General features: G+C 51.3%; 3 protein-coding genes and 1 long non-coding RNA gene across 17 annotated transcripts; 2 read left to right on the forward strand and 2 right to left on the reverse strand.

Moving 5' to 3' along the window:
* The first annotated feature begins 4 nt into the window (after positions 1-4).
* Positions 5-12,592, forward strand: ATG9A (autophagy related 9A). 11 transcript variants are annotated; one of them, XM_023510314.1, is made up of 17 exons: positions 85-261; positions 640-686; positions 1,213-1,270; positions 1,692-1,823; positions 1,945-1,988; positions 2,771-2,835; positions 5,210-5,371; positions 5,653-5,794; positions 6,015-6,763; positions 6,847-7,000; positions 7,106-7,285; positions 7,666-7,914; positions 8,075-8,253; positions 8,648-8,765; positions 10,092-10,314; positions 10,788-10,933; positions 11,535-12,592. In XM_023510314.1, exons 4-17 carry the CDS (start codon positions 1,721-1,723, stop codon positions 11,538-11,540), a joined length of 2,520 nt encoding a protein of 839 aa, XP_023366082.1. In that variant the 5' UTR covers positions 85-261; positions 640-686; positions 1,213-1,270; positions 1,692-1,720; the 3' UTR covers positions 11,541-12,592. The 11 variants fall into 11 exon arrangements, with proteins under 11 accessions (XP_023366087.1, XP_023366082.1, XP_023366083.1 ...); XM_023510315.1 differs by having other exon boundaries at positions 1,216-1,270; XM_012802171.2 differs by having other exon boundaries at positions 85-686.
* Positions 1,277-3,195, reverse strand: LOC111723578. The gene is made up of 3 exons (XR_002772095.1): positions 3,181-3,195; positions 3,113-3,116; positions 1,277-1,482 (listed from the first exon to the last, which is right to left on the reverse strand). It is a non-coding gene; the product is annotated as an uncharacterized LOC111723578 (long non-coding RNA).
* Positions 12,593-12,909: 317 nt separating the features above from the next.
* ABCB6 (ATP binding cassette subfamily B member 6 (Langereis blood group)) lies at positions 12,910-20,330 on the forward strand. Of its 2 annotated transcripts, XM_023510322.1 has the most exons (20): positions 12,997-13,052; positions 13,221-13,803; positions 14,094-14,231; positions 14,756-14,936; positions 15,122-15,223; positions 15,409-15,592; positions 16,183-16,304; positions 16,799-16,908; positions 17,098-17,163; positions 17,335-17,460; positions 17,608-17,684; positions 17,774-17,837; positions 17,949-18,034; positions 18,205-18,262; positions 18,495-18,599; positions 19,009-19,183; positions 19,332-19,444; positions 19,672-19,766; positions 19,851-19,919; positions 20,051-20,330. In XM_023510322.1, the coding sequence occupies exons 2-20, from the start codon at positions 13,255-13,257 to the stop codon at positions 20,160-20,162; spliced, it is 2,532 nt and encodes an 843-aa protein (XP_023366090.1). In that variant the 5' UTR covers positions 12,997-13,052; positions 13,221-13,254; the 3' UTR covers positions 20,163-20,330. The 2 variants fall into 2 exon arrangements, with proteins under 2 accessions (XP_003784979.1, XP_023366090.1); XM_003784931.3 differs by having other exon boundaries at positions 12,910-13,803.
* Positions 20,331-20,454: 124 nt separating this feature from the next.
* ZFAND2B (zinc finger AN1-type containing 2B) lies at positions 20,455-23,998 on the reverse strand. 3 transcript variants are annotated; one of them, XM_012802187.2, is made up of 10 exons: positions 23,939-23,998; positions 23,743-23,818; positions 23,401-23,495; positions 23,033-23,164; positions 22,210-22,361; positions 21,802-21,894; positions 21,661-21,721; positions 21,467-21,534; positions 21,056-21,128; positions 20,455-20,736 (listed from the first exon to the last, which is right to left on the reverse strand). In XM_012802187.2, exons 2-10 carry the CDS (start codon positions 23,795-23,797, stop codon positions 20,689-20,691), a joined length of 777 nt encoding a protein of 258 aa, XP_012657641.1. In that variant the 5' UTR covers positions 23,798-23,818; positions 23,939-23,998; the 3' UTR covers positions 20,455-20,688. The 3 variants fall into 3 exon arrangements, with proteins under 3 accessions (XP_012657641.1, XP_012657640.1, XP_012657642.1); XM_012802186.2 differs by having other exon boundaries at positions 23,743-23,815; positions 23,939-23,995; XM_012802188.2 differs by having other exon boundaries at positions 20,455-20,839; positions 23,743-23,815; positions 23,939-23,995.

A 23,998-nucleotide genomic window follows, 5' to 3' on the forward strand; every position in this document is an offset into this window, starting at 1 on the left:
TAGTCCCTCCCCGAAGCCAGGAATTGGCCGTCGTGTCTCCACCCCCCACGTTCATTGGCCAGACTGACTGCGGGTGACAGTGAGTGGCAGACGACGGGCCTAGCACTCCGGGCCGGGCCATCCAAGACAAGCCGACAGAGCTCCTGGAATCACACGGGTTGCTGTTCCTGAGGTGAAACGCGAGACCGGCCATTGGAATCTCTGGGCCCGGGTCGGGCTTGGCCAGGAGTGCCTGAGGAGCTCTAAGGGAGCTCGCGGCCGGTAACGGGGGAAGGAACGCCGCGGGTGGGGCGGGGGCGCGCAACCAGAATGTTTTGATAGCGGGCACGCGCGGGCGGGAGCGCGCGAGAGTTATGGGGACGCGCTCGGTTGTCCGCTGTTGGGAGCTGAGCCCTTGGCCTGGGGCAGGGCAACCCTAGGGCACGCTGGGCTCGAGTCTCGGCGGCTGGGTGTAGGAAGGCAACCCAGCCCACCCAGAGTATCAGCTGTAGCACTGGCTTGAACCCTCAAACATCCGCAGGAGTCCCTGCGGCCAGGCCTGGCCACCCAGGGCTCCATGGGCCCAGGGTCCACACTGACCCGATGAGTGGTGACTTCTCTGAGAGGGAGGGCTCTCACTAACCAAGGGAATCCCACCAGGGCCAGGCTGGGCTGAAATCCACGGCTCCCAGGGTCTGCACTGACAGGTGAGTACTATCTATCGACCATGCCTGGCTCCAGGGAGTTACAGGGACCCACACATTTATCCAGAATCTGGGATCTACACTGTCCTATTCAGGATTTCCTATCCAGGAACTTTGCCCATGTGCTGGGTCTTTGGTGCTAGGAAAGCAGGAGAAAGGGTTGATCAGAAAGGTCCTATTCAGGAAAGACTGTGGGATTTTTGTGGACCCTGCAAAGCATGCCTAATTTATGAGGCTGAGGTGGGGCAGTAGAGAAACAATCTAGAGAGGGTGCCTGGCTTCAGGCTGGTACAGATTTAGTCTTTAGTCTCCATTGGGGCAGTGTTACTAGTTACTTCTTGGGATCATAGAGTTGGATGAGTGGCCCTGGATAGAACAGCCAGAGGAAGTACTCATAGTCCTAGGGTGGCAGGGTGTCTCTTCCTATTGCCCCAAGCTTGGCCTCCTCTTAGTGGGGTGTGTGGATGTGGGGGTGCGTCCTTTCTGCTCCCACTCTGCACTCTCTGGGGCCTGACACCTTCTCCTCCAGCAGCTGCAGAGCCAGGGCATCGAGGGCTGGAGTGGAGCAGACACTGTCCATGGAGCTGGTAGGGTCCTGTGTTTATCTAAAACCTTTGTTTACAAAGTGCTTCCAAACTGCTAATCTCTTGGGATTCCACAGTTGTCCCAGAAGGGACAGGGAGGGACCCCTCTCTCCATTGAGTAGAATATGAAACCGCTCCAACCCAGGGGCATTCTGGCTTTGGGGCAGATTCTGGCTTCAGGCCAGGAAAGCATCAGTAAACACCCAGTCCAGGCTCTGGAAAAGACAAACCAGAGTTGAGGTCTCCCAAATCCTGAACTGGCTGCACTCTACAGGTTACTTCTCCTCTGCCTTTAAGCTAAAGAGAATGGTAGTGGAGACTAAGCCCAAGGATTCTTTCTTACTCCTTCTGGCTTAGTAGGCAGGGCAGCAAGCAGGCAGCATCTGATTCTGAACCAAGGTCTCTTTTTCCTCATCACTGGCAGGTGGACAAGGTGGACAGGGGGCCGTGGTGATGGCACAGTTTGACACTGAATACCAGCGCCTAGAGGCTTCCTACAGTGATTCACCCCCAGGGGAGGAAGACCTGTTGGTGCATGTGGCTGAGGGGAGCAAGTGTGAGTTCTTAGACAAGACAGCCAGAGCTGGGACATGAGGGAGAGTTGGTGGAGAAACTTTGAGGGAGCAAGGGGCTTGTGTCCCTTTAGGGTTCTTACATATCTGTTCCTGTGCCCACAGCACCTTGGCACCACATTGAAAACCTTGACCTCTTCTTCTCTCGAATATCCTTTGTGTCTCTGTGTTGGAGCTCTGAGATCTTTAGCTCCTTTCTAAGCCAGGTCTCTAATGGGAAGTTGGGGTAAGTTTGACTCTAATCCCCAGAACGGGCAATGGAGCTCATCTTGAGGCTGAAAGAGGCTGGTGAAATAATGATCATTAAAAATAATGATAACCCACATTTACTTGAGAGCTTCATATCTAAATGTACTTTGTGGTGTTAATTTACAAGGAGAGTGATCCTCCTTTCTGATGAGATGTTAATAATTGTAATATGTTTTACCTCATTCTGAAATATATTTTTTCAAATGTATTTAACACAGAACTGAGACAGGTGTTATGATTCTTAATTTACTGCTGTTGACAAAGCTTATAGATGTTAAAAAACTTGGCGGGGGTGGGGGTGGGGCGCCCATAGCTCAGTGGGTGGAGTGTGCCAGCCACATGCACCTAGGCTGGCGGTTCGAACCTGGCCCAGCCAACTAAACAACAATGACAACTGCAACAAAACAATAGCTGGGCTTTGTGGCAGGCGCTGTAGTCACAGCTACTTGGGAGGCTGAGGCAAGAGAATCACTTTAGCTCAAGAGTTTGAGGTTGCTGTGAGCTGTGATGCCATAGCACTCTACTGAGAGCGACACAGTGAGACTCTGTCTCAAAAAAAATAAAAAACTTGGCCAAAGTCACACAGCTAGAAAGCCACAATGCTAGGTCTTAAGCTCATGTGTATGACACCAAAGTCTATGTTACGCTGTCTTTATTGACCACTTTTTCTTAACAATTACACGTTTATAACCTACACCAAAAGAATGGCTTCACATGTATGCTCATTGGGGAGATCTTTGAGCTCATGTAAGTATAAGAAGGAACAGATAATGTAGAGAAGGATACATTTTAGTATTTCCTCTCCTAGTACTCACCCCTGGCCCTACCTGCCAACTCAGTTCAGTCCCAGGCTTAAAATTCTACAAACTATTATAGTTCAGGCACTGTGTGTGGCAACTAAACTTACAGCTTCACCTTTCTTATGAGAAAAGCTTTCCTGGCCACGTGTGACAGCTCACATCTATAATTGTAGCACTCTAGGAGGCCAGGGTAGGTGGATTGCTTGAGCTCCCAAGTTCAAGACCAGCCTGAGCAAGAGGAAGACAGCATCTCTACTAAAAATAGAAAAATTAACCAGGTGTAGTGGCACACACCTATAGTCTCAACTACTCAGAAGGCTTAGACAAGAGGATTGCTCAAGCCTAAGAGTTTGAGGTTGCTTTGAGCTATGATGCCAAGGTACTCTACACAAGGCAACAGAGTGAGACTCTTGTCTCAAAGAAAAAAAAGCTTGGGCGGTGCCTGTAGCTCAGTGAGTAGGGCGCTGGCCCCATATACCGAGGATGGCAGGTTTCAACCCAGCCCTGGCCAAACTGCAACAAAAAATAATAGCCAGGTATTCTGGTGGGTGCCTGTAGTCCTAGCTACTTGGGAGGGTGAGGCAAGAGAATCGTCTAAGCCCAAGAGCAGGAGGTTGCTGTGAGCTATGATGCCACAGCACTCGCCTGAGGGCAACAAAGTGAGACTCTGTCTCTTAAAAAAAAAAAAGCACTGGCTGGGAGCAATAGCTCATGCCTGTAATCCTAGCACTTTGGGAGGCTGAGGCAGGTGGATTATCCTGAGCTCACAGGCTCCAGACCAGCCTGAGCCAGAATGAGACTCTGTCTCTAAAAATAAGCTAGTTGTTGTGGTGGGAACCTATAGTCCCAGCTGTTGGGAGGCTGAGGCAAGAGAATCACTTGATCCCAAAAGTTTGAAGTTGCTGTGAGCTATAACACTACAACACTACCAAAAAAAAGCTTTCCAAGTCCTATCTCTTCCACAAAGAGAATTCAGACCTTGATCATTTCATCAGCGCTCTAGTGGAATGTGCAGGATTCAGTCAGGAGGTCTTAGAGATGCCAGCCACTTTCTTTCTTTCTTTTTTTTTTTTTTTGAGACAGAGTCTTACTTTGTCACCCTTGGTAGTGTTGTAGTGTCATAGCTCACAGTAACCATCAACTCTTGGGCTCCAGGTATCCTCTTGGCTCAGTTTTTTGTATTTTTAGTAGAGATGGAGTCTCTCTGGCTAAGGCTGGTCTCGAACCTGTAAGCTCAAGCAATCTACCCTCCTCAGCCTCCATAGTAGCCACTTTCCTGAAAAAACTCTGTGTTTTGCCTTGGCTGCATCTTTGATCTGCTGCTGGACAGAGACCTTCTAGGAGAGAGGAGTCATATGGGACTTACCAAAGGGGAAAGAGTTGAGAAGTCCTCCCTCAATAGGAAAATAGTTCAAGGCCAGCAAGGTGTCATATCTCATGCCTGTAATCTCAGCACTCTGGGAGGCCAAGGCAGGAGGACTGCTTAAGCAGAGGAGTTTGAAATCAACCTGAGAAAGAGTAAGACCCTGTCTCTACTGAAAATAGAAATATTTAATCCTAGCACTCCAATAGGCCAAGGCGGGTGGATTGCCCTGAGTTCACAGGTTAGAGACCAACCTGAGCCAGAGTGAGACCACATCTCTAAAAATAGCCAGGCATTGTGGTGGGCACCTGTAGTCCCAGGTCCTTGGGAGGGTGAGGCAAGAGCATTGCTTAAGCCCAAGAATTTGAGGTTGCTGTGAGCTGTGAAGCCACAGCACTCTATCTAGAGTGACAAAGTGAGACTCTGTCTCAAAAAAAGAAAAATTAGCTGTGTGCAGTGGTGGATGTCTGTAGTTCCAAGTCCTCAGGAGTCTAAGGCAAGATGATCACTTGAGCCCAGGAGTTTGAGGTTGCAGTGAGCTATGATGACCACTACACTCTAACCTGAGCAACAGAGGAAGACTTTTGTCTCAAAAAAAGAAAGAAAAGAAAGAATTCAAGTTCCTAAAGGTCTTCTAACTACTGTCTCAGAACGAAATCAGGGACTAGAGAGGAGAGACCACAATGTTAAAAACTTTGAAAGCATCCAGTGGTGGCAGAGATTACTATGGGGTGAGAAAAGCAGGCTAATTCCATGACACTGAGACTAAGAGCAAACCATAGGAGCTGATTCACTCCTGAGAAGGTCCTAGGGGTAGAGAAAGAGCCCACTGGGAGTTCTCCAGCCCCTTCCATTTCCACAGTCTTGCTTTGCCACATCCAGACTGTTCTCTTTTCCTACTTTATTTCACTGGTGCCTCTCTGACTCTCAGATTGCACCCCTCTTCCCAAATCCCTAGGCAGTTCCTCTTTGTGGTTGCCTTCACCACTTTCCTGGTCAGCTGTGTGGACTATGACATCCTATTTGCCAACAAGATGGTGAACCACAGTCTTCACCCTACTGAACCCATCAAGGTCACTCTGCCAGATGCCTTTCTGCCTGCCCAAGTCTGTAGTGCCAGGTAAGGGCTACAAGTCAGAGGATAGTAGACCTTATAGCTCTGTTAGGACAGCAGTTCTCACCCTGTGGGTCACAACCCACAGGAACTGTATTAAAGGGCCATGGCATTAGGAAGGTTGAGAACCATTGTGTTAGGAGGTGGGGACTAGAGTAGAGAATGAGGCAAAGACTTATGCCCAAGAACACAGACTCAGGCTCAGCTTAGTGGCCTTCAGAACAGTAGCATGTCTGCCAAGACAATTTCCTCAAGGGCCACCCTACTCCTCCCTTTTTCTCCACCAGGATTCAGGAAAATGGTTCCCTTATCACCATCCTGGTCATTGCTGGTGTCTTTTGGATTCATCGGCTTATCAAGTTCATTTATAACATTTGCTGCTACTGGGAAATCCATTCTTTCTACCTTCATGCTCTGCGCATCCCCATGGTAAGATTGAAAGTTGAGCAGTTAGCCCACAGCCCAAGATATCATAGGAGGGATAGTTTCATTCTTGGGCATCAGGGGTCCTTACCTGTCATTGAAGCATCTGTTTAAAGACTCCACTCAGCTCAGTACATGACCCTGAGCCTCAAATCTCATGCAGGGCAAGGGGCCGAGGCAATAACCCTACTTTCCATACCTGTCTTTTCCCCACCCCACCTTGCAGTCTGCTCTTCCATATTGCACATGGCAGGAAGTGCAGGCCCGGATAGTGCAGACCCAAAAAGAGCACCAGATCTGCATCCACAAACGTGAGCTGACAGAGCTGGACATCTACCACCGCATCCTCCGTTTCCAGAACTACATGGTGGCACTGGTTAACAAATCCCTCCTGCCTCTGCGCTTCCGCCTGCCTGGCCTTGGGGAGGCCGTCTTCTTCACCCGTGGCCTCAAGTACAACTTTGAGCTGATCCTCTTTTGGGGACCTGGCTCTCTGTTTCTCAATGAATGGAGCCTCAAGGCTGAGTACAAACGTGGAGGGCAACGGCTAGAGCTGGCCCAGCGCCTCAGCAACCGCATCTTGTGGATCGGCATCGCTAACTTCCTGCTATGCCCCCTCATCCTCATCTGGCAAATCCTCTATGCCTTTTTCAGCTATGCTGAGGTGCTGAAACGGGAGCCAGGGGCCCTGGGAGCACGCTGCTGGTCACTTTATGGCCGCTGTTATCTCCGCCACTTCAATGAGCTGGAGCATGAGCTGCAGTCCCGCCTAAGTAGAGGCTACAAGCCTGCTTCCAAGTACATGAATTGCTTCTTGTCACCTTTGTTGACACTGCTGGCCAAGAATGGAGCCTTCTTTGCTGGCTCCATCCTGGCTGTGCTTATTGCCCTCACCATCTACGATGAAGATGTGTTGGCTGTGGAACACGTCCTCACCACCGTCACACTCCTGGGGGTCACCGTGACCGTGTGCAGGTAGGCCAAAGCAGCAAGTGGAAGCAAGCAGACTAGCAATCTGGGGAAAAGCTTACATCTCACCATGACACTGATCCCACTAGGTCTTTTATCCCGGACCAGCACATGGTGTTCTGCCCTGAGCAGCTGCTCCGCGTGATCCTCGCTCACATCCACTACATGCCTGACCACTGGCAGGGTAATGCCCACCGCTCGCAGACCCGGGACGAGTTTGCCCAGCTCTTCCAGTACAAGGCAGTGAGTGGAGTTGGAGTTAGGGCCTGCTAGAGACTGGCTGGTAGCCCGGAGGTGAGGGCTGGCCTCCCTTCTACTCTCTTGTAGCCTTGGTCCCCTCCCTTTTAGGTGTTCATCTTGGAGGAGTTGCTGAGCCCCATTGTCACCCCACTTATCCTCATATTCTGCCTGCGCCCCCGGGCCTTGGAGATTATTGACTTCTTCCGCAATTTTACCGTGGAGGTTGTTGGTGTTGGAGATACCTGCTCCTTTGCTCAAATGGATGTTCGCCAGCATGGTCATCCCCAGGTACTGGTAGAAGAGCAGGGCATGTGGCCAGGGATAATGCTGGCACACACAGTGTCTTTGGGTAATCTGCAAAAAGTTATCCCTTCTGAGCCAACAAGTCATAAAAAGGTAGTCTTGTATCAGAGACACACTGCTTAGAAGCCTGGGCTGAATTTAAGGCTTAATTTGTACCTTTGGCCAAGCTTCCTTGAGAAAGGCACAATACAAGCAACTGGCTGACATGTGGCCACTCCTGGGGTAACACTGGGGCCCTTGGACAAGATGTAATAATGCATTGCAGTCTCTGTCCTCCAGGGTAAAGGCTTCTCCCTAATAGGAAAGGTACAGGTGAGGGTTCCTGTAAGAGGAAAGCCCTGCTTACTGTGGTCTCCCTTGTGCAGTGGCTGTCTGGTGGGCAGACAGAAGCCTCCGTGTATCAGCAAGCTGAGGATGGGAAGACAGAGTTGTCACTCATGCACTTCGCCATCACCAACCCTGGCTGGCAGCCACCACGTGAGAGCACAGCCTTCCTAGGCTTCCTCAAGGAGCAGGTTCAGCGGGACGGAGCAGCTGCTAGCCTTGCCCAAGGAGGTCTACTTCCTGAAAATGCCCTCTTTACATCCATCCAGTCCTTACAATCTGAGTCTGAGGTGTGTTCCTGGAACTGGGAGATGATGGGCAGCAGCTGGGAGTTGAGAATCAGGCTTAGGGTGAAAGGTTTTCTTCTATTATATCCTGAGGTTTGGAATACTGAGAGACCTGAAGGCTAGACTCCTGCCCTAAGAATTTTCCCACCCCTTTCTTTCATAGCCACTGAGCCTTATTGCCAATGTGGTAGCTGGCTCATCCTGCCGGGGCCCCCCTCTGCCCAGAGACCTGCAGGGCTCCAGACACAGGGCTGAAGTTGCCTCTGCCCTGCGCTCCTTCTCCCCTCTGCAGCCTGGGCAGGCTCCCACTGGCCGGGCTCCCAGCACCATGACAGGCTCTGGGTGAGTAAAGGTGGTCCAAGATGGGAGGGCATGAAAATAGCTCCAGCAACTTGTGTGGGTCTCAGAAATGTTGACAATGGCTCGGCGCCTGCGGCTCAAGTGGCTAAAGCGCCAGCCACGTACACCTGAGCTGGCAGGTTCGAATCCAGCCCGGGCCCGCCAAACAACAATGACGGCTGCAACCAAAAAATAGCCAAGCGTTGTGGTGGGCGTCTGTGGTCCCTGCTACTTGGGGAGGCGGAGGCAGGAGACTCGCTTGAGCCCAGGAGTTGGAGGTTGCTGTGAGCTGTGATGCCATGGCACTCTACCCAGAGAAACAAAGTGAGACTCTGTCTCAAAAAAAAAAAAAAAGAAATGTTGACAATTACTGTCTTGTCTGTGCTGGGAGGGACAGAGTGGATGCCAGGACAGCCAGCTCTGGGAGCAGTGTGTGGGAAGGACAGCTGCAAAGCCTGGTGCTGTCAGAATATGCATCCACCGAGATGAGCCTGCATGCTCTCTATATGCACCAGGTGAGTGGGCAGTTGACAAATAGGGTAGTGGGTTTTTGCTGCAGAGAAGCAAGCTCAGGGTTCCAATCCCTTCTCTGCCATTTATTTGCTCTGCAATCTCCATTCTCATATATGCCTTCTTAATTTCCTTTTTAGCCCAGCATATCTCATCCCGGGCTTTCAACATACATATTTTTCCCTGCCCAGAATCCTCTTCCCTGAAGTATGCAGATGGCTCCCTCCTCTTTTGGGTCTCTGCGGTTGGTCACCTTTTCCCTGAAATTCTGACCACTCTTCAGTAAAAGCCTCCTTTGCCCATTCTCCTGAATCTTCTTGTTCCATTTTTCTACATAGCACTTAGCACTATTGACATGCTTTTTAAAAATTTGTTTATTCGTACAAATAATCGACACATTGAATCCCATAATGGCATAAATGTATTCATGATCTATGTACAAATGACTTAATAAAAAAAAATTATTGGGTGGCGCCTGTGGCTCAGTGAGTAGGATGCTGGCCTCTTATACCAAGGGCGGCAGGTTTGAACCCAGCCCCAACCAAACTGCAACAACAACAACAACAACAAAAAATAGCCGGGCATTGTGGTGGGCACCTGTAGTCCCAGCTACTCAGAAGGCTGAGGCAAGAGCATCGCCTAAGCCCAAGACCTGGAGGTTGCTGTGAGCTGTGATGCCATGGCACTGTACCGAGGGTGACAAAGTAAGACTATCTCTAAAAAAAAAAAAAAAAATTGTTTATTGTTTATCCTCCCCACCTCCACCAGTATATAAGCCCTACAGGGCTGGCATTACTGCTATACCCCTAACATCTAATGGAGTGCCTGACACTTAGACCCTCGAGTAGTTTTTGTTTTTGTTTTTGTTTTTTTGAGACGGGAGCCTCAAGCTGTCCCCTGGCTATTTTTGGTTGCAGCCGTCATTGTTGTTTGGCGGGCCCGGGCTGGATTCAAACCCGCCACCTTGGGTGTACGTGGCTGGCATCTTAGCCACTTGAGCCACAGGCACTGAGCCTCGAGTAGTTTTTCTTTCATAATTTTTAAATCTTTTTGGCCAGTTAAGCAACTACAAATAGGTTTGTTCTTAAGTTAAATGAATAGGTGAAATGAAGGCCATTACAATCTACAACACACAGGCTTTTTCCAGAGATCTGCTGCGAATGTAACCACTAAAGTGTGTTACATACTTTTAATGTGATAGGTGTTCTAGATAAGGATTCTAAGTGAAGGGGTATAAATGAGAACTGGCTGATACCACGGTGAGGGTAACTGTTCAAGACAGACATCCATCTGTTCCCCACTAATAACCCCCCCCCCTTCAACTTCTCCAGCTCCACAAACAGCAGGCCCAGGCTGAGCCTGAGCGGCATGTGTGGCACCGCCGGGAGAGTGATGAGAGTGGGGAGAGTGCCCCTGAAGAGGGGGCAGAGGGTGCCCGGGCCCCCCAGCCTATCCCCCGTTCTGCCAGCTATCCCTGTGCAGCATCCCGACCTGGAGCTCCTGAGACCACTGCACTGCATGGGGGCTTCCAGAGGCGCTATGGGGGGATCACAGGTATCCAGTGGGAGTACAGGAGGAAACAGAACCTTCAGGGAAGGGTGGTTCTTCTGGGGCCTCTGTAAGGGAGGAAAGAGGTCAGAGGGAACAGGCCCAACTACAAATTACATCTGAGGGTGGCGCCTGTGGCTCAGTGGGTAGGGCACCAGCCCCATATACTGAGGGTGATGGGTTTGAACCCAGCCCTGGCTAGCTAAAACAGCAGTGGCAAGTGCAACAAAAATAGCCAGGTGTTGTGGCGGGTTTCTGTAGTCCCAGCAACTCGAGAGGCTGAGGCAAGAGAATCGCCCTAGCCCAAGAACCGGAGGTTGCTGTGAGCTGTGACACCATGGCATTCTACCAAGAGAGACAAAGTGAGACTCTGTCTCAAAAAAAATAAATAAATAAAAAATTACATCTGAGCAGCCCCTAACCCTTTTCCTCATGGTTATTTGTATTTCTTGTGAGAATATGCTTACTTGTTTCTCTAGATCCTGGCACAGTGCCCCGGGCTCCCTCTCACTTCTCTCGGCTACCTCTTGGAGGCTGGGCTGAAGATGGGCAGTCAGCATCAAGGCACCCTGAGCCTGTGCCTGAGGAGGGCTCAGAGGACGAGCTTCCCCCTCAGGTGCACAAGGTAAGAGCTCTTCTGGCAGAGAACAACTGCCCGAAGTAGTAAGTTCCAGGCTGAGGTTACAGCTTTTCATGTGAAAGAAAGTGTGCTCTCCCTGTTGTCACCACCCATAGTGCAAAGATACTGCACCCTGTCCTCCAAATACACTCCCCTGGCTAGGCATGGTGACTCATGCCTGTAAACCTAGCACTCTGAGAGGCCAAGGTGGATAGACCGCCTGAGCTCAGGAGTTTGAGACCACCCTAAGCAACAGCACACCCCATTTCTACTAAAAATAGAAAAACCAGCTGGGTGTTGTGATGGGCACCTGTAGTCTCAGTTACTTGGGAGGAAGAGTTTGAGGTTGCTGTGAGCTATGATGTCATGGCACTCTACCTAGGGCAACAGAGTTAGATTCTATCTTAAAAAAACAAGCAAACAACAAAAACAAAAAAAACAAAATACACTCTCCTCTCTTCCCTCGATTACTACAAAGTCCACAGTTTGAATTTTCCTTTACTTACCTCCCCAAGAATCAAGCTTTCCTTTCTCCTTACCTCCAGGCCTCTATGGGCAAGCAGATAGCTGAAGACAATCTCCATTACCAATCATTTTCCCTCCACAGGTATAGACAAGGCTGAGGAGGGTCCCTATGTCCCAGGATGGAGGCCACTGCTGCCCTGCCATCCCATCTGCCTGCCATAGGAGGGTTCCTCTGAGTGTTGCCTGGCTCCACGTGTGTGGTGTTTGTGTGTCCGTGCCTGGCCAAGGGAGGTGCCAACACTGGGCTTGCCACAGCCTCAGGAGAGGAATCTGGGGCCTAGGAACCAGGGGCACACAGGACTTCAGCCTCATCCCCAGGACCCCCTTGGCTCAGAGTGTGGTGCTAGAAACTGGTCCCCAGCCCAGCCCCAGTACTGCCACCTTTGCACCCACCCCTGCAAGTCTCCCGAGGGCTGCCCATTGCTGAAGCTGCCAAGCAGGGAGAATCTGTGCCAACTGTGGAGTGGGAAGGTTGGGCCTGTACCCTCAACCCCTGCAGTCTATCCCTCACTCTAAATAGATGAGCAGCTCAGGCTGTGGCCCTTACCTCACCCCCAATTCTCGCCCAGTTCTGGAGCCAGCTCACCTACTTCCTGCACATCACTGGCATGTGTGTGCTGCTTGCTCCCCTTTTGTTCGCTTGCTCCCCTTCTGTTCAGCTTTTGCTTTACGTTGGGGTGAAGGCCCTTGCTCCCAGCTTCCCTCTAGCTATCTTGTGACACTAAGAAAGAAGGTCATCCTGCAAGAGAAAAATGGGAAAGTCTCTCCTGCCCTCTCCAACTTTTAGGACGGGGCCCTGGGAGACGGAGGCTTTCCTGGGCCCCCATTGCTGCTTTTTGTACTCCTCACCATCTGCACATGGGACAGACAGAGCTGGGCTGTGACTTCGGCTGCCTGCGTCCCAGCAAGAGAGCTCTGGCCTGCATCTCTCTGTCCCTTGGTGATGGAAGGGCCATGGGTTCGCCCTAGACTTTGGGCTGCTGCAATGCATGCTGGGACTCAGCTCTACTCCCTGCCCAGCCCTCACCCAGCTCGGGTCCGCTTTGGGAGAGTGAATTATGTTGTCTGAACACACAGCAAACAGGGTGAGGACCGTGTACAGCTTGATAATCCTTAATAAAGAAGGGACTTTGAACAGGTCGCGGCTTCTTGTTGTCTTGCGCGGCTAGGATCCTGGGACCAAGAGGAGTGATTCACCAGGTGCCTGGGGACCGGGAAGGGCTCTGAAAGAAAGCGGGCCTGTTATGTCGCTCGGCTGTACGGAGCTAGCCAGATAGCGGAAGGGCCGTTTCCGACCCACGGTTCTGTAGAAGTCAAGGTCTCCAGCCCGACGTACTGTCAGATTTCCCGCCCTGGGCACGTGACCAAGCCGGTTTTGCCCCTCTAGTATGCAGTCAACACTTGCACCATTGCCCCCGCCCCTTAGGGGACATCTGGCCCATAGGCACCTTGGATAGGGGTGGGGACGGCCCAGTGGGCGGGGTTGCAGCCCCGGGAGCCGCAGTCTGACACCAAACACTCCTTTAGGCCTAGAATTGGCAGCAGGGTCCCGGAGCAACTAGCCCGGGAGGGGACGGCGGAGACGGCGTGCGTGCCTTGCGTGAGTGCGTGGTGGCGCGCGTGCGCGACACGAGTGGGCGGGGAGGCCGGGTCCACGTGTGTCCCTCCCGCGACCCCAGCGGCTTACCTCGCAGGGGTCCGATGATGCGAGGCAGCTGGGTGTCCGCACCCTTTTCTGAGTTGCCGTTCCCATTCTCCGGTCCCACAGTGCTCGCAGCCTCAGACGGCGTTCACTTATTGCCATGGTGACCGTGGGCAACTATTGCGAGGCCGAAGGGCCGGTGGGTCCGGCCTGGACACAGAACGGCCTGAGTCCTTGCTGCTTCTTCACTCTCCTGCCCTCCACGATGATGGCACTGGGAGCTTTGGCCTTGATGCTGGCTCTTCCCTGCAAGCGTCGGGAGCAGCCAGTCGGCGCTGACCCGCTGCCTTTGGGGGCAGACCCGCATGTCGCTCCCTATGTGCTGCAGCTTCTCTTGGCCTCACTGCAGGTGGCACTGCCCTTAGCCCGCCTGGCTGGCCGGGTGGGCACTGCACGGGGGGCTCCGCTGCCAGGCTACCTACTGCTGGCCTCGGTACTGGAGAGTCTGGCCAGCGCCTGTGGTCTGTGGCTGCTCAGGGTGGAACGGAGCCAGGCACGACAGAATCTGGCAATGGGCATCTGGATCAAGCTCAAGCACAGCCCCGGTCTCCTGCTCTTCTGGACTGTGGCGTTTACAGCTGAGAACTTGGCCCTGGTGTCTTGGAACAGCCCACAGTGGTGGTGGAAAAGGGAGGACTTGGGCCAGCAGGTAAGGGACCTTGTGGGAGAGGGGAAACATTTGAGGGTAGGGCTTTGGAAGAAGTACTGAGTGTCTGGTCATACTGGCACCAAGCTTTGGGAGCTGATAGCCAGCTGGTGGGGTGTGTCTATGCTGAGTCACTGTGGGTTTTTTTTTTAAGCCTATAATAGTGCTTAAAGGCGCCTCCTGAGAAGCTGGGTGTGTTCCCTACTCCAGTCCCCAGCTCTGTTATGAGTAGTAATACAATGGAATTTTGGTCCTCCATGATACATACTCTCCACATGTATGTTTCATTCTAGGTTCAGTTTAGCCTGTGGGTGCTGCGGTATGTGGTCTCTGGTGGGCTCTTTATTCTGGGTCTCTGGGCCCCTGGACTTCGTCCCCAGTCCTACACCTTGAAGATTTATGAAGAGGAACAAGATGTAGAAAGGAGCCAGGTATACCCGTTTCTGAATCGTGGCGTCTATCTTAATTTCATTCCTTGTCATTATCCCTTCCCCCCCATAATGAATCGCTACTTTTCCAATCTCAGTTTGTGACCTGAGTTTTTTCTTTTTTTTTTTTGAGACAGAGTCTCTACCCAGACAGTAGCCCTGGGTAGAGTGCTATGGCATCACAGCTCACGGCAACCTCAAACCCTTGGGCTTAAGTGATTCTCTTGCCTCAGCCTCCCAAGTAGCTGGGACTACAGGTGCCCGCCACAATGCCTGGCTATTTTTTGGTTGCAGTTGTTATTGTTGTTTGGCAGGCCTGGACTGGATTTGAACCCGCCAGCTCTGGTGTATGTGTCTGGCACCCTAGCTGCTGAGCTACAGGCGCCAAGCCTAGTTTTTCTGACCTCATCAGCAATCACTTACGAGTCTAAGATACTTAAGAGCTGTAACCCAATACATTTTCCTTAGAGGGTTTCTGGCTAGTATACTTTTTGAGCTCCTCTCCCTTGTGTGTTTCACCATCCTAGGTTCACTCAGCAGACCAAGGGTCTACCTGGAGAGACCTTGGCAGGAAGCTCCGCCTACTGAGTGGCTACCTGTGGCCTCGGGGGAGTCCAGCTCTGCAGCTGGTTGTGCTCATCTGCCTGGGGCTCATGGGGTTGGACCGGGCACTCAACGTGTTGGTGCCCATCTTCTATAGGGACATTGGTGAGAGGAAGAAGGAGCACCAGCTCAGTAAATTCTGGTCCTACCTTGGCCTAGTGGCTGGGGCAATTCTTCCTTAGGGAGGTGGGACAGAGTTGGGAGCTGGGTGATCAGAAAGAGTCTGGGACAGTTTTGCCTGAAGAGAGCCCTGGGTGCCGTAAGTGAGCTGTGACTTGTTTTCTCTATAGTGAACTTGCTGACTGAGAAGGCACCTTGGAGCTCCCTGGCCTGGACTGTTACCACCTATGTCTTCCTCAAGTTCCTCCAGGGGGGTGGCACTGGCAGCACAGGTATGAGAGACTCTGCACTGACGCTGCTTGGTGTTGGCCCCTCCACAGACATCCCCTGCCATCATGCTTCTTAGAGCATTCCTCACCCAGGTCCCTTTGTGCTCTCAGATCTTTTGCATCTTGGTGCTGGGCTGATGTCCCTCAGCCCCCAAGCCCTACTGAGGCCTCCCCCGGCTTCCCCCCAGGCTTCGTGAGCAATCTGCGCACGTTCCTATGGATCCGGGTGCAGCAGTTCACTTCGCGGCATGTGGAGCTGCGCCTTTTCTCCCACCTGCACGAGCTCTCACTGCGCTGGCACCTGGGGCGCCGCACAGGGGAGGTGCTTCGGATAGTGGACCGGGGCACGTCCAGTGTCACAGGGCTACTGAGGTACCACCCCAGTGGAAAAGGCTTATGGGAGGGTGGGGCTGGAGGGGCAGGGATGGGCGGCTGTCAGTAGAACAGACCCAGCCCAAAGAGCTGTCCCTCCAGCTTTGATGTGTTTCTAATTGTAGCATTATTGTATACATGCTCTCATAATGACTCAAATAACAGAGAGCAAACCTCTTTTGAATGTCGCTCATTTCTCCAGAGCTTCCCGTTCTGTTTAGTATGTTGAGTTCTGCTTTCTTGCATGTTTATATATAATGCATACTGTACGTGCAGTATTGTGGAGGGTTTCCCTAAAACAAATGGTATCATGACATGTGTCATTCTTGGTGTTGCTTTACTAGTAAGACATTACGAAGATATATTTTCACCTATGCATGAAGATCTCATTTTTTATAATCACTATAGAGAATTCTGCCACTGGGTGTGCTATGGTTCATTTAGCTATCTACCTCTTGAGGATGGAATCAGTTTAGGTTGGGTCCAGTCTATAGTTGTTGGAAACAAAACACTACACTGAATCTCCTAGAGGCAGGATTATTGTGTCTAAGACCCTGAACCTTTCTTTGACACCTGACTTGCCTTCCTAGCTACCTGGTGTTCAATATCATCCCCACGCTGGCCGATATCATCATTGGCATCATCTACTTCAGCATGTTCTTCAATGCCTGGTTTGGCCTCATTGTGTTCCTGTGCATGAGTCTTTACCTCAGTGAGTAACACCACAAGGTGACCCCAGCTCCCTGAACTACATAGGGACTCCCTCGGGCATGAACTCTGCCCCTACTCAGGTGACCCACCTTTGGAAGGTTGTAGATCAGTCGACATGAATGGGCTTCTACTGCTGTGCTGTGATGGTGGATCTCTTCCTTTGTCAAGTTGATCTTTAAGCTAAGGCAAAGAGCTAGGAAAGGGCATTCTTGTTATATTAGGCCCCCAGGGTGAATGCAGGTCAAAGAAGAACCTCATCTGTGATAAGATGCATCTTGCCTTCATGTGTTCACCAAAAGCATTTTCTATACATGAGGCTTTGCAAAGATGTCTTGGACACAGCTCTTTACCTCAGCAAGCTCAAGGCTCTCAGCCCCTGGATCTGAGTCCCTGGGCTGTAATGTAGGTTTACTGGAGGCCTGGCAGGTAGTGGATATTCACACTTGGATTCTACTGTTGTGGTGATATCCTTCCCCTCCTTCTGTCACTCTCCAGTCCTGACCATCGTGGTCACTGAGTGGAGAGCCAAGTTTCGCCGGGCTATGAACACACAGGAGAACGCTACCCGAGCCCGAGCAGTGGACTCTCTGCTAAACTTTGAGACGGTAACAGGCCCCAGTGGTGGTAGTGTGAGGCACAAAGATATGGAGGAATGTGGCTGGGACCCCTGGGCTGATGAGGAGCTGTGAGTGTGATGTTGAAAATCAGGAAGGAGGGATTAGGGATTTGGAGAGAGGGATCTGATTGCTGTGGTGTTGTGCCCATACCAAACAGCAGTGGTTTGAATTCATCAGGTGAAGTATTACAATGCTGAGGGTTATGAAGTGGACCGCTATCAAGAGGCCATCATCAAATATCAGGTGAGGATGCTAGTTTGAGGCCTTCTGAGAGCACTAAGCTGGCTAGGTGGAATTGCCCTGTCTAGGAGCAAAATTCAGGTGGTGAACTCAAAGGTGCCTGGGCCCAGGTATGCGTTTAAATGGTGGTCAGTGTGTATGGGACATTCCTCCATGTTTTGTTACTGCCCTCAGGGTTTGGAGTGGAAGTCAACTGCTTCACTGGTTGTACTAAATCAGACCCAGAATCTGGTGATTGGACTCGGGCTCCTTGCTGGGTCCCTGCTTTGCGCATACTTTGTCACTGAGCAGAAGCTACAGGTGAGGCAGAATCATGGACAGAGAAGTGGGGGACAGGAAAGAAGGGGCTGGGGCCTATGTAGGCTCTTGGGCGGGAAGTGGAGTGAGTGACAGAAAAAGCAGCCTGTAGGCCCCTTGTGACATGGTCTCCTTCTCTGGATTTCACAGGTTGGGGACTTTGTGCTCTTTGGCACTTACATAATACAGCTGTACATGCCTCTCAACTGGTTTGGCACCTACTATAGGTAACCTGACTCCTGGCCCCTCACCTGTCTGGAGTATATTGCTATTTCCTGGCTACTCAGAGGAGCTTTAATGAGCACTCTTCTTGCAGGATGATCCAGACCAACTTTATTGACATGGAGAACATGTTTGACTTGCTGAAAGAGGAGATAGAAGTGAGTGAAGAGAGAGGAGTGGGGTGTGGGGTAGGGGGAGCTGTGTGGTTTCTTGTGCCTAGAGAATACCAGATCAGCAGCAGCAGCACTGAGTGGGTGGCATTCTTCCAGGTGAAGGACCTTCCTGGAGCAGGGCCCCTTCACTTTCAGAAGGGCCAGATTGAGTTTGAAAATGTGCATTTCAGCTACACTGATGGGTGAGCCCTCCCTTTTGCCTTCTTTCCTTTCCTATGATCCATTTGCACACTGCCTTCCTACATTCCCTACTTCTTTGCCCACTGCTACCTAGGATGAGAGCCTGGGCAGGGGAGGGGCACAGCAGCTCTAGTGACAGGAGCCTGCTGACTCTTCCTTTGTTTCCTTATAGACGAGAGACCCTGCAGGATGTTTCTTTCACTGTGACACCTGGACAGACACTGGCCCTGGTGAGAAAAGACAAAGCCACTTGGCTCAGGTTTCTCAAGCTTCCCTCATTCAGTGCTTACGGTGACTCTTGACCCATGCTGTGGGGTCAGAAAGCCTTGTCATGACAAGCAACATCCTATCCCAGATAGGACTGAATTTTATAGTTTCCATGGACATTGGTGGCCTCTTGGAGAGAAAGCCTTAAAAGCCAGTGGATCTGAGAACTTCCTTTTCTCTTTTCCAATGCAACAGGTGGGCCCATCTGGGGCAGGGAAGAGCACAATTTTACGTCTGCTGTTTCGCTTCTATGACATCAGCTCTGGCTGTATCCGAATAGATGGGCAAGACATATCACAGGTAAGGTTGCTTGGGAGAAGACTGTCATTTAGGGCTCTGTATGTGGAAGAATGGTAAGGGCTACATGTCCAAAGCAAGTAGGAGATATTACCTTTACAAAAAGCTGAGGCCCTTCTAGCAGCATATAACCTAGAGTTAACACAAGTAAAGCAGTCCTGTGAATGATTTGTTTGGTGCCATACAGAGTACAAAGATCTGTAGCACTGTGGTGAGGCTGGTAGAGAAAGCATTTATTTTATATATATATATATGGAAACAGTTTGAGCAGTTGGCCCATACATTTAGGATTTGGGGTAGTTATGGCAGGATTCTTACTTGGGGTCTCTTATCCCATGGGCTTCCTGTGGGCCCATCCTTCCAGGCCTGGGGAGGTTATCTCACAGGTCAGGGTATGTGGTCTCTTGCCCAGGTGACTCAGACCTCTCTCCGGTCTCATATCGGAGTCGTGCCCCAGGACACTGTCCTCTTCAATGACACCATTGCCAACAATATCCGCTATGGCCGTGTCACAGCTGGCAATGATGAGGTTGAAGCTGCTGCTCAAGCTGCGGGCATCCATGACACCATTATGGCTTTCCCTGAAGGTGAGGTTCGTTTGTAGAGTCCCCTTCCCTGCCCAGTGTAGTCCTATTAACCCTCTGACCCCTGTTCCATCCCTTCCTTGCCTGTCTTGTTAAAGGAACCACATTTCTTATGTGTGACTGACTTAGGGGCGGTGGGCAATACCCACAGGCTATGAGACACAGGTGGGCGAGCGGGGACTGAAGTTGAGTGGTGGAGAGAAACAGCGTGTCGCCATTGCTCGCACCATTCTCAAGGCTCCAAACATCATTCTGCTGGATGAAGTGAGTCCTGGACAACTTTCTCTCCTTCCTACTGAATGTGCCCAAGCTATTCCTGCTAGGCACTGCTTCCTCCCAATAGATATCACAAGTCCATGTTTCACAAAAACACTTGGCAGTTCTTAAGCCCAGTGTTCTGTATTCCTGAGCCCTCAGCTAGCAGCCTGCATCCTCCTTCCATTGGGGGGTTTTGAGTGGCAAGAGCACTTTTACCCAGACCCTTTCTGTAGGCAACATCTGCACTGGATACATCTAATGAGAGGGCCATCCAGGCATCTTTAGCCAAAGTCTGTGCCAAGCGCACCACCATCATTGTTGCACACAGGTACAAGACTACATACAGATTTGGGGCACTTGGCAGCATGGGCCCACTTTGATGGTTTACTATGTAACTGATATAACTTTTCAGGCTCTCAACTGTGGTCAACGCTGACCAGATTCTTGTCATCAAGGACGGCTGCATTGTGGAGAGAGGACAGTAAGAGATATGTGGGATTAGTGCCAGAGCTTCTGGAGGGGATCTCCCCTGTTCATCCCTTCTGTCCTCTGTGGGCTGGAGCAAGGGCCCTTGGAATAAAACTGATGGCTTATACTTTCCTCCTTGCCCAGGCATGAGGCTCTGCTGTCCCGAGGTGGAGTGTATGCTGGCATGTGGCAGCTGCAGCAACAGGGACAGGAAGAAGTCTCTGAAGACATTCAGCCTGAGAACATGGCACGGTGACAAAAGTTATGGATAACTTCCTTCTCAAAGGCTAATTCAGAGGGGAATAAAATGTATACCTTTTCCCTGGCTTATTTCATTTGGGTCTTGGGGTTTGGTGCTAGCTACAGTGAGGGAAGAAACCCTTCAGAAGAGCCCTTTTTGAGAAAAAAAAAAGTGTGGACTGTGTGAGGCTCATGATGACTTTCCGGATGGGATATGGCAGTGGGCCTCTACTATTAAGTCAGGTAAGCATTCTTGCCAAGACTTTTCTGTTTGGGGTTGGAAAGGAGAAAGAACCATACCACTTGTGTGTCTTACTGACTGCCAAGATCCTTTATTTTTTTTTTCCAGGCCCCTCCCTGCCCACTACGTGTGGGGGCAGCCCCAGCATTAGGGGGACAACATGATGAAGAGAATTTAGAGTGGGGCCTGGCAACATCCCCTGAGGGCCCTACCAGGGAACAGGTGCTAGCTGCTCTCTCCCATGCAACTGGAACACTAGCAGGGCCTTCCTTCCAGAGGCTTCTTGGAGGCCACCTCCACTTTACTTCTGCTTGTCTCTGCTGCTCCGGGCCTCCTCTCCCTGTGTACCCTAGAGGTGTGAGGGCCACAGTCTTCCTCAGCCGAGCCTCCCTCCCCAGCCCAAGGCCCTAGCACAGGCTGCAGTTGGACGGCTTCAAGCTGCGGCTCTGGGCCTGGAGCAAGGAAAGGGGAAGGAGAGGAAGATGGTATGACATCAAGGAAATGAGAGGGGATGGCCCTCATTTCAGAGCGCAGCACAAAAAGGGCTGGAGTCATACTGAAAACAAAAGGATACCCACCATTCCAAAGATCACCACTTAGAAGAACGCCTGCCCCAGAATCTCCACCCCTAACTTATTGCCTCTTAGCACAGGACCCCATACTCATACCTGCTGCTGTTGGTATTCTGCCTCACTGGCTGACAGTGCTTGTGCTAAAGCTAGGTCTTCTTCCTCCTGAGAACTGGGAGGGAGAAATTGCTCAAGTTGGATGACAGTAATGTCTAAAATATGACCATTTGGTCTTTATGTGTTAAGCACCATGGTGCTGAGCACTCCTGGGTATTATCTCAATCTTCATAGCAACCCTGCAAGGTGGGTATTAGTATTGACCCCATTTTATAAAGAAAATGAAGGTTCTATGGGTTAAAGAACTTTCTATGGGTTAAAGAACTTCTCAAAAGTCATTAATTTTGAGTCCAAGTTGCCAATGATTATTTTGCATTAGGTCACCATGTTCCCACCTTCCAAGTGAGCCCTTGCCCACAGCCTACCCTCTCTCTTTCACCAGACAATAGATACCTTGGAACCTGGGGTTTGGTCTCTGCCAGGGACATTTCTAGAGCTCGTTGCAGAGCCTCATCCTCACTCTGTAAAGGGAGAAAGAAAACCAGTTTCCTTGGACTTTACTCTCTTACACACAGGTAAAAGACTACAGATTCAGGGCACTTGGCTTCTGTGCTTGCTTCTGTCTGTCCACCCTCTGCCCAACTCACCAGGCCATTCTGCAAAGCAATCACTGGAGGGGCTGTCCGGGATGGAGATTGGGTTGTGGCTCTATGGCAGATATTGAAGAGGTTTGAGGTCAGAGATGTGAAGGGGAGAAAAAGGGAGAGAGGACAAACAGGCAGGCCTACCTGCTAGGAGAGGTACAGGAAGGCAAGGTCCGACTTGGGCTGGGAATGGTGCTTGTAGAAGCCAGACCTTTTGCTCTGGAGATGGCAGCAAGTCTGTAGAGAAGAGACACTTTTGGCATGCCTCCAAGAACAACCCTTTCTCAGGAAGTTAGGAGGGGAATTTCTCTAAATAGTAGGAAAAACATGCTCTTGAAAAGGATACTAAAAGACTTCTGTAGCCAGCAAGGATAGGGTTGAAGCTTCCCAGCTTGTAATGATAGAGGCTGAATCAGTTCCAAAAGGATGGAATGATTTTTATATTTTTTACAAAGCTTTATTTCCATTGGGTCCAAAGCTTGGGAGAGGACTCCAGGGTGTTTAAAAAGCTAGGACAGGATGATATTAAAGGCAAAACTTGGTTGCAGTTACCCTGCCTGGCTGGTTGGATGTCCCTCCCCAGAGCAATCATGGTCCAGTGGGTGACGGTGCTTGATGCAGAAGTTCCGCCCACAGCGATCACAGGTCAGTTTCATCATTTCCCGCTGACGGCAACCAGAGCGTTCACACTTATTGGTGAAGATCTGAGGTGAAATGGGAAGGTTTATCTCTGCCAAGACTGACCCCCTGGGCTGGGTGCAGGGGCTCACGCCTGTAATCCTAGCATTCTGGGAGGCCGAAATGGGTGGATAGCTTGAACTCACAGGTTTGAGACCAGCCTGAGCAAAAAGCAAGACCCTCATCTCTACTAAAAATAGAAAAACTGAAGCAAGAGGATCTCTTAAGCCCAAGAGTTGGAGGTTGCTGTGAGCTATGACGCCACACCACTCTACCCAGGGTGACAGTTTGAGACTGTCTCAAAAACAAAAAAAAAAAATTTTTTTCCCAGGGCAATGCTCATAGCTCAGTGGGTAGGGCACCAGCCACATACACCAAGGCTGGTGGGTTTGAATCTGACCCAGGCCAGCTAAAATCAACAACTACAACTGCAACAAAACAAACAGCTGGGTGTTGTGGCAGGTGTCTGTAGTCCCCGCTACTTGGAAGGCTGAGGCAAGAGAATTGCTTAAGTCCAAGAGTTTGAGGTTGCTGTGAGCTGTGACAGTACAGCACCCTACAGTGGGCAACATAGTGAGATTCTGTTTCAAAAAAAAAGACTGACTCTCTTCTCCAGCCCCATCACAGGAACTGGCTGCTTACACTTCCAAGCATCTGTAGTCCCAGCTGGGTCATGGCGGACCCCTACAGTGCTTACCTTACGTTTTTGCTGAGCTGGATCAGAGCGGCAGTCTCTGTCAATGTGCTCTCCTACAGCGCGGTCAGGGGGCTCCCCTCTGGCCACAGGCACAGGCACATTACATAGGGGGCATACAGGTACCTGGATATCCTACAGGTAAGGGGCAGAGGTCAGTCTGTAGCCCATTCCCAGTCCAACAAATCTCTAGTCCTTAAAGAACTTGACTATGACTCCACAAACACCAAAGAAAACAATGTTCCCCAGCATTGACTGAGCCTCAGAAAGACAATACCGTTATTGGACAGGAAATGTGAAGCAGAAAGAATTGGGAGGTTCTGCATGCATCCTCCATCTGCCAGCTTTCACCCTCAGGATCGCCCCCTCACCTTTTGGTAAGCAGATCCACAGTGATGCTGAGCGTAGGCCACATGGTCTGCACAGAAGATGCCAGAGCAGGCATCGCACTTGAGCGGCAGAAAATCTGCAGGGAGTTGGTCAAATTGCAGGTCCACCGGGACCTTTCAAGCCTCCCACTCGGGAAGGAAAATACGGCCTTGAACAACACAGGGTGCCTAGTCCGCCTTAGCCACGCCCCCTCAGCCACCGCCCCCAACTTCTCGCCCCGCCCTTCTCTGGCATTCCTCGCCCGGGAGCCCACTTCTCGCCGGGCTCGCGGCTCCGAAGCCCCTTTCCGCTCGGCCCCGCCCCCCACGTGCTCCGCCCCTCACCCAAACGCTGACAGCTCGGTTCCGAACAGTGAGCCCCAAGGTCCGGAAACTCCATCTCTAGGATAGGCGGGGCCTGCTGGGAGAAGAAGCGAGTGCTGAGCGTCACTAGGGCTCCCGCCCCGGGTTCGGAGTGCGACCCTGCACTCTGAGGGGCTTCGTGCCCCGCCCCTTCTTCTCCCCGCCCAGCCCGGGTTACCGGAGCCTCAGCTCCTGCAGGCCCACGGCTCCCACTCCTCCCTCGGCGCGCGCGGGCGCA

The sequence above is a fragment of the Otolemur garnettii genome, unplaced genomic scaffold (assembly GCF_000181295.1).
Source record: "Otolemur garnettii isolate 467f Iridium unplaced genomic scaffold, OtoGar3 scaffold00013, whole genome shotgun sequence".
NCBI classification, from domain to species: Eukaryota; Metazoa; Chordata; class Mammalia; order Primates; family Galagidae; genus Otolemur; species Otolemur garnettii.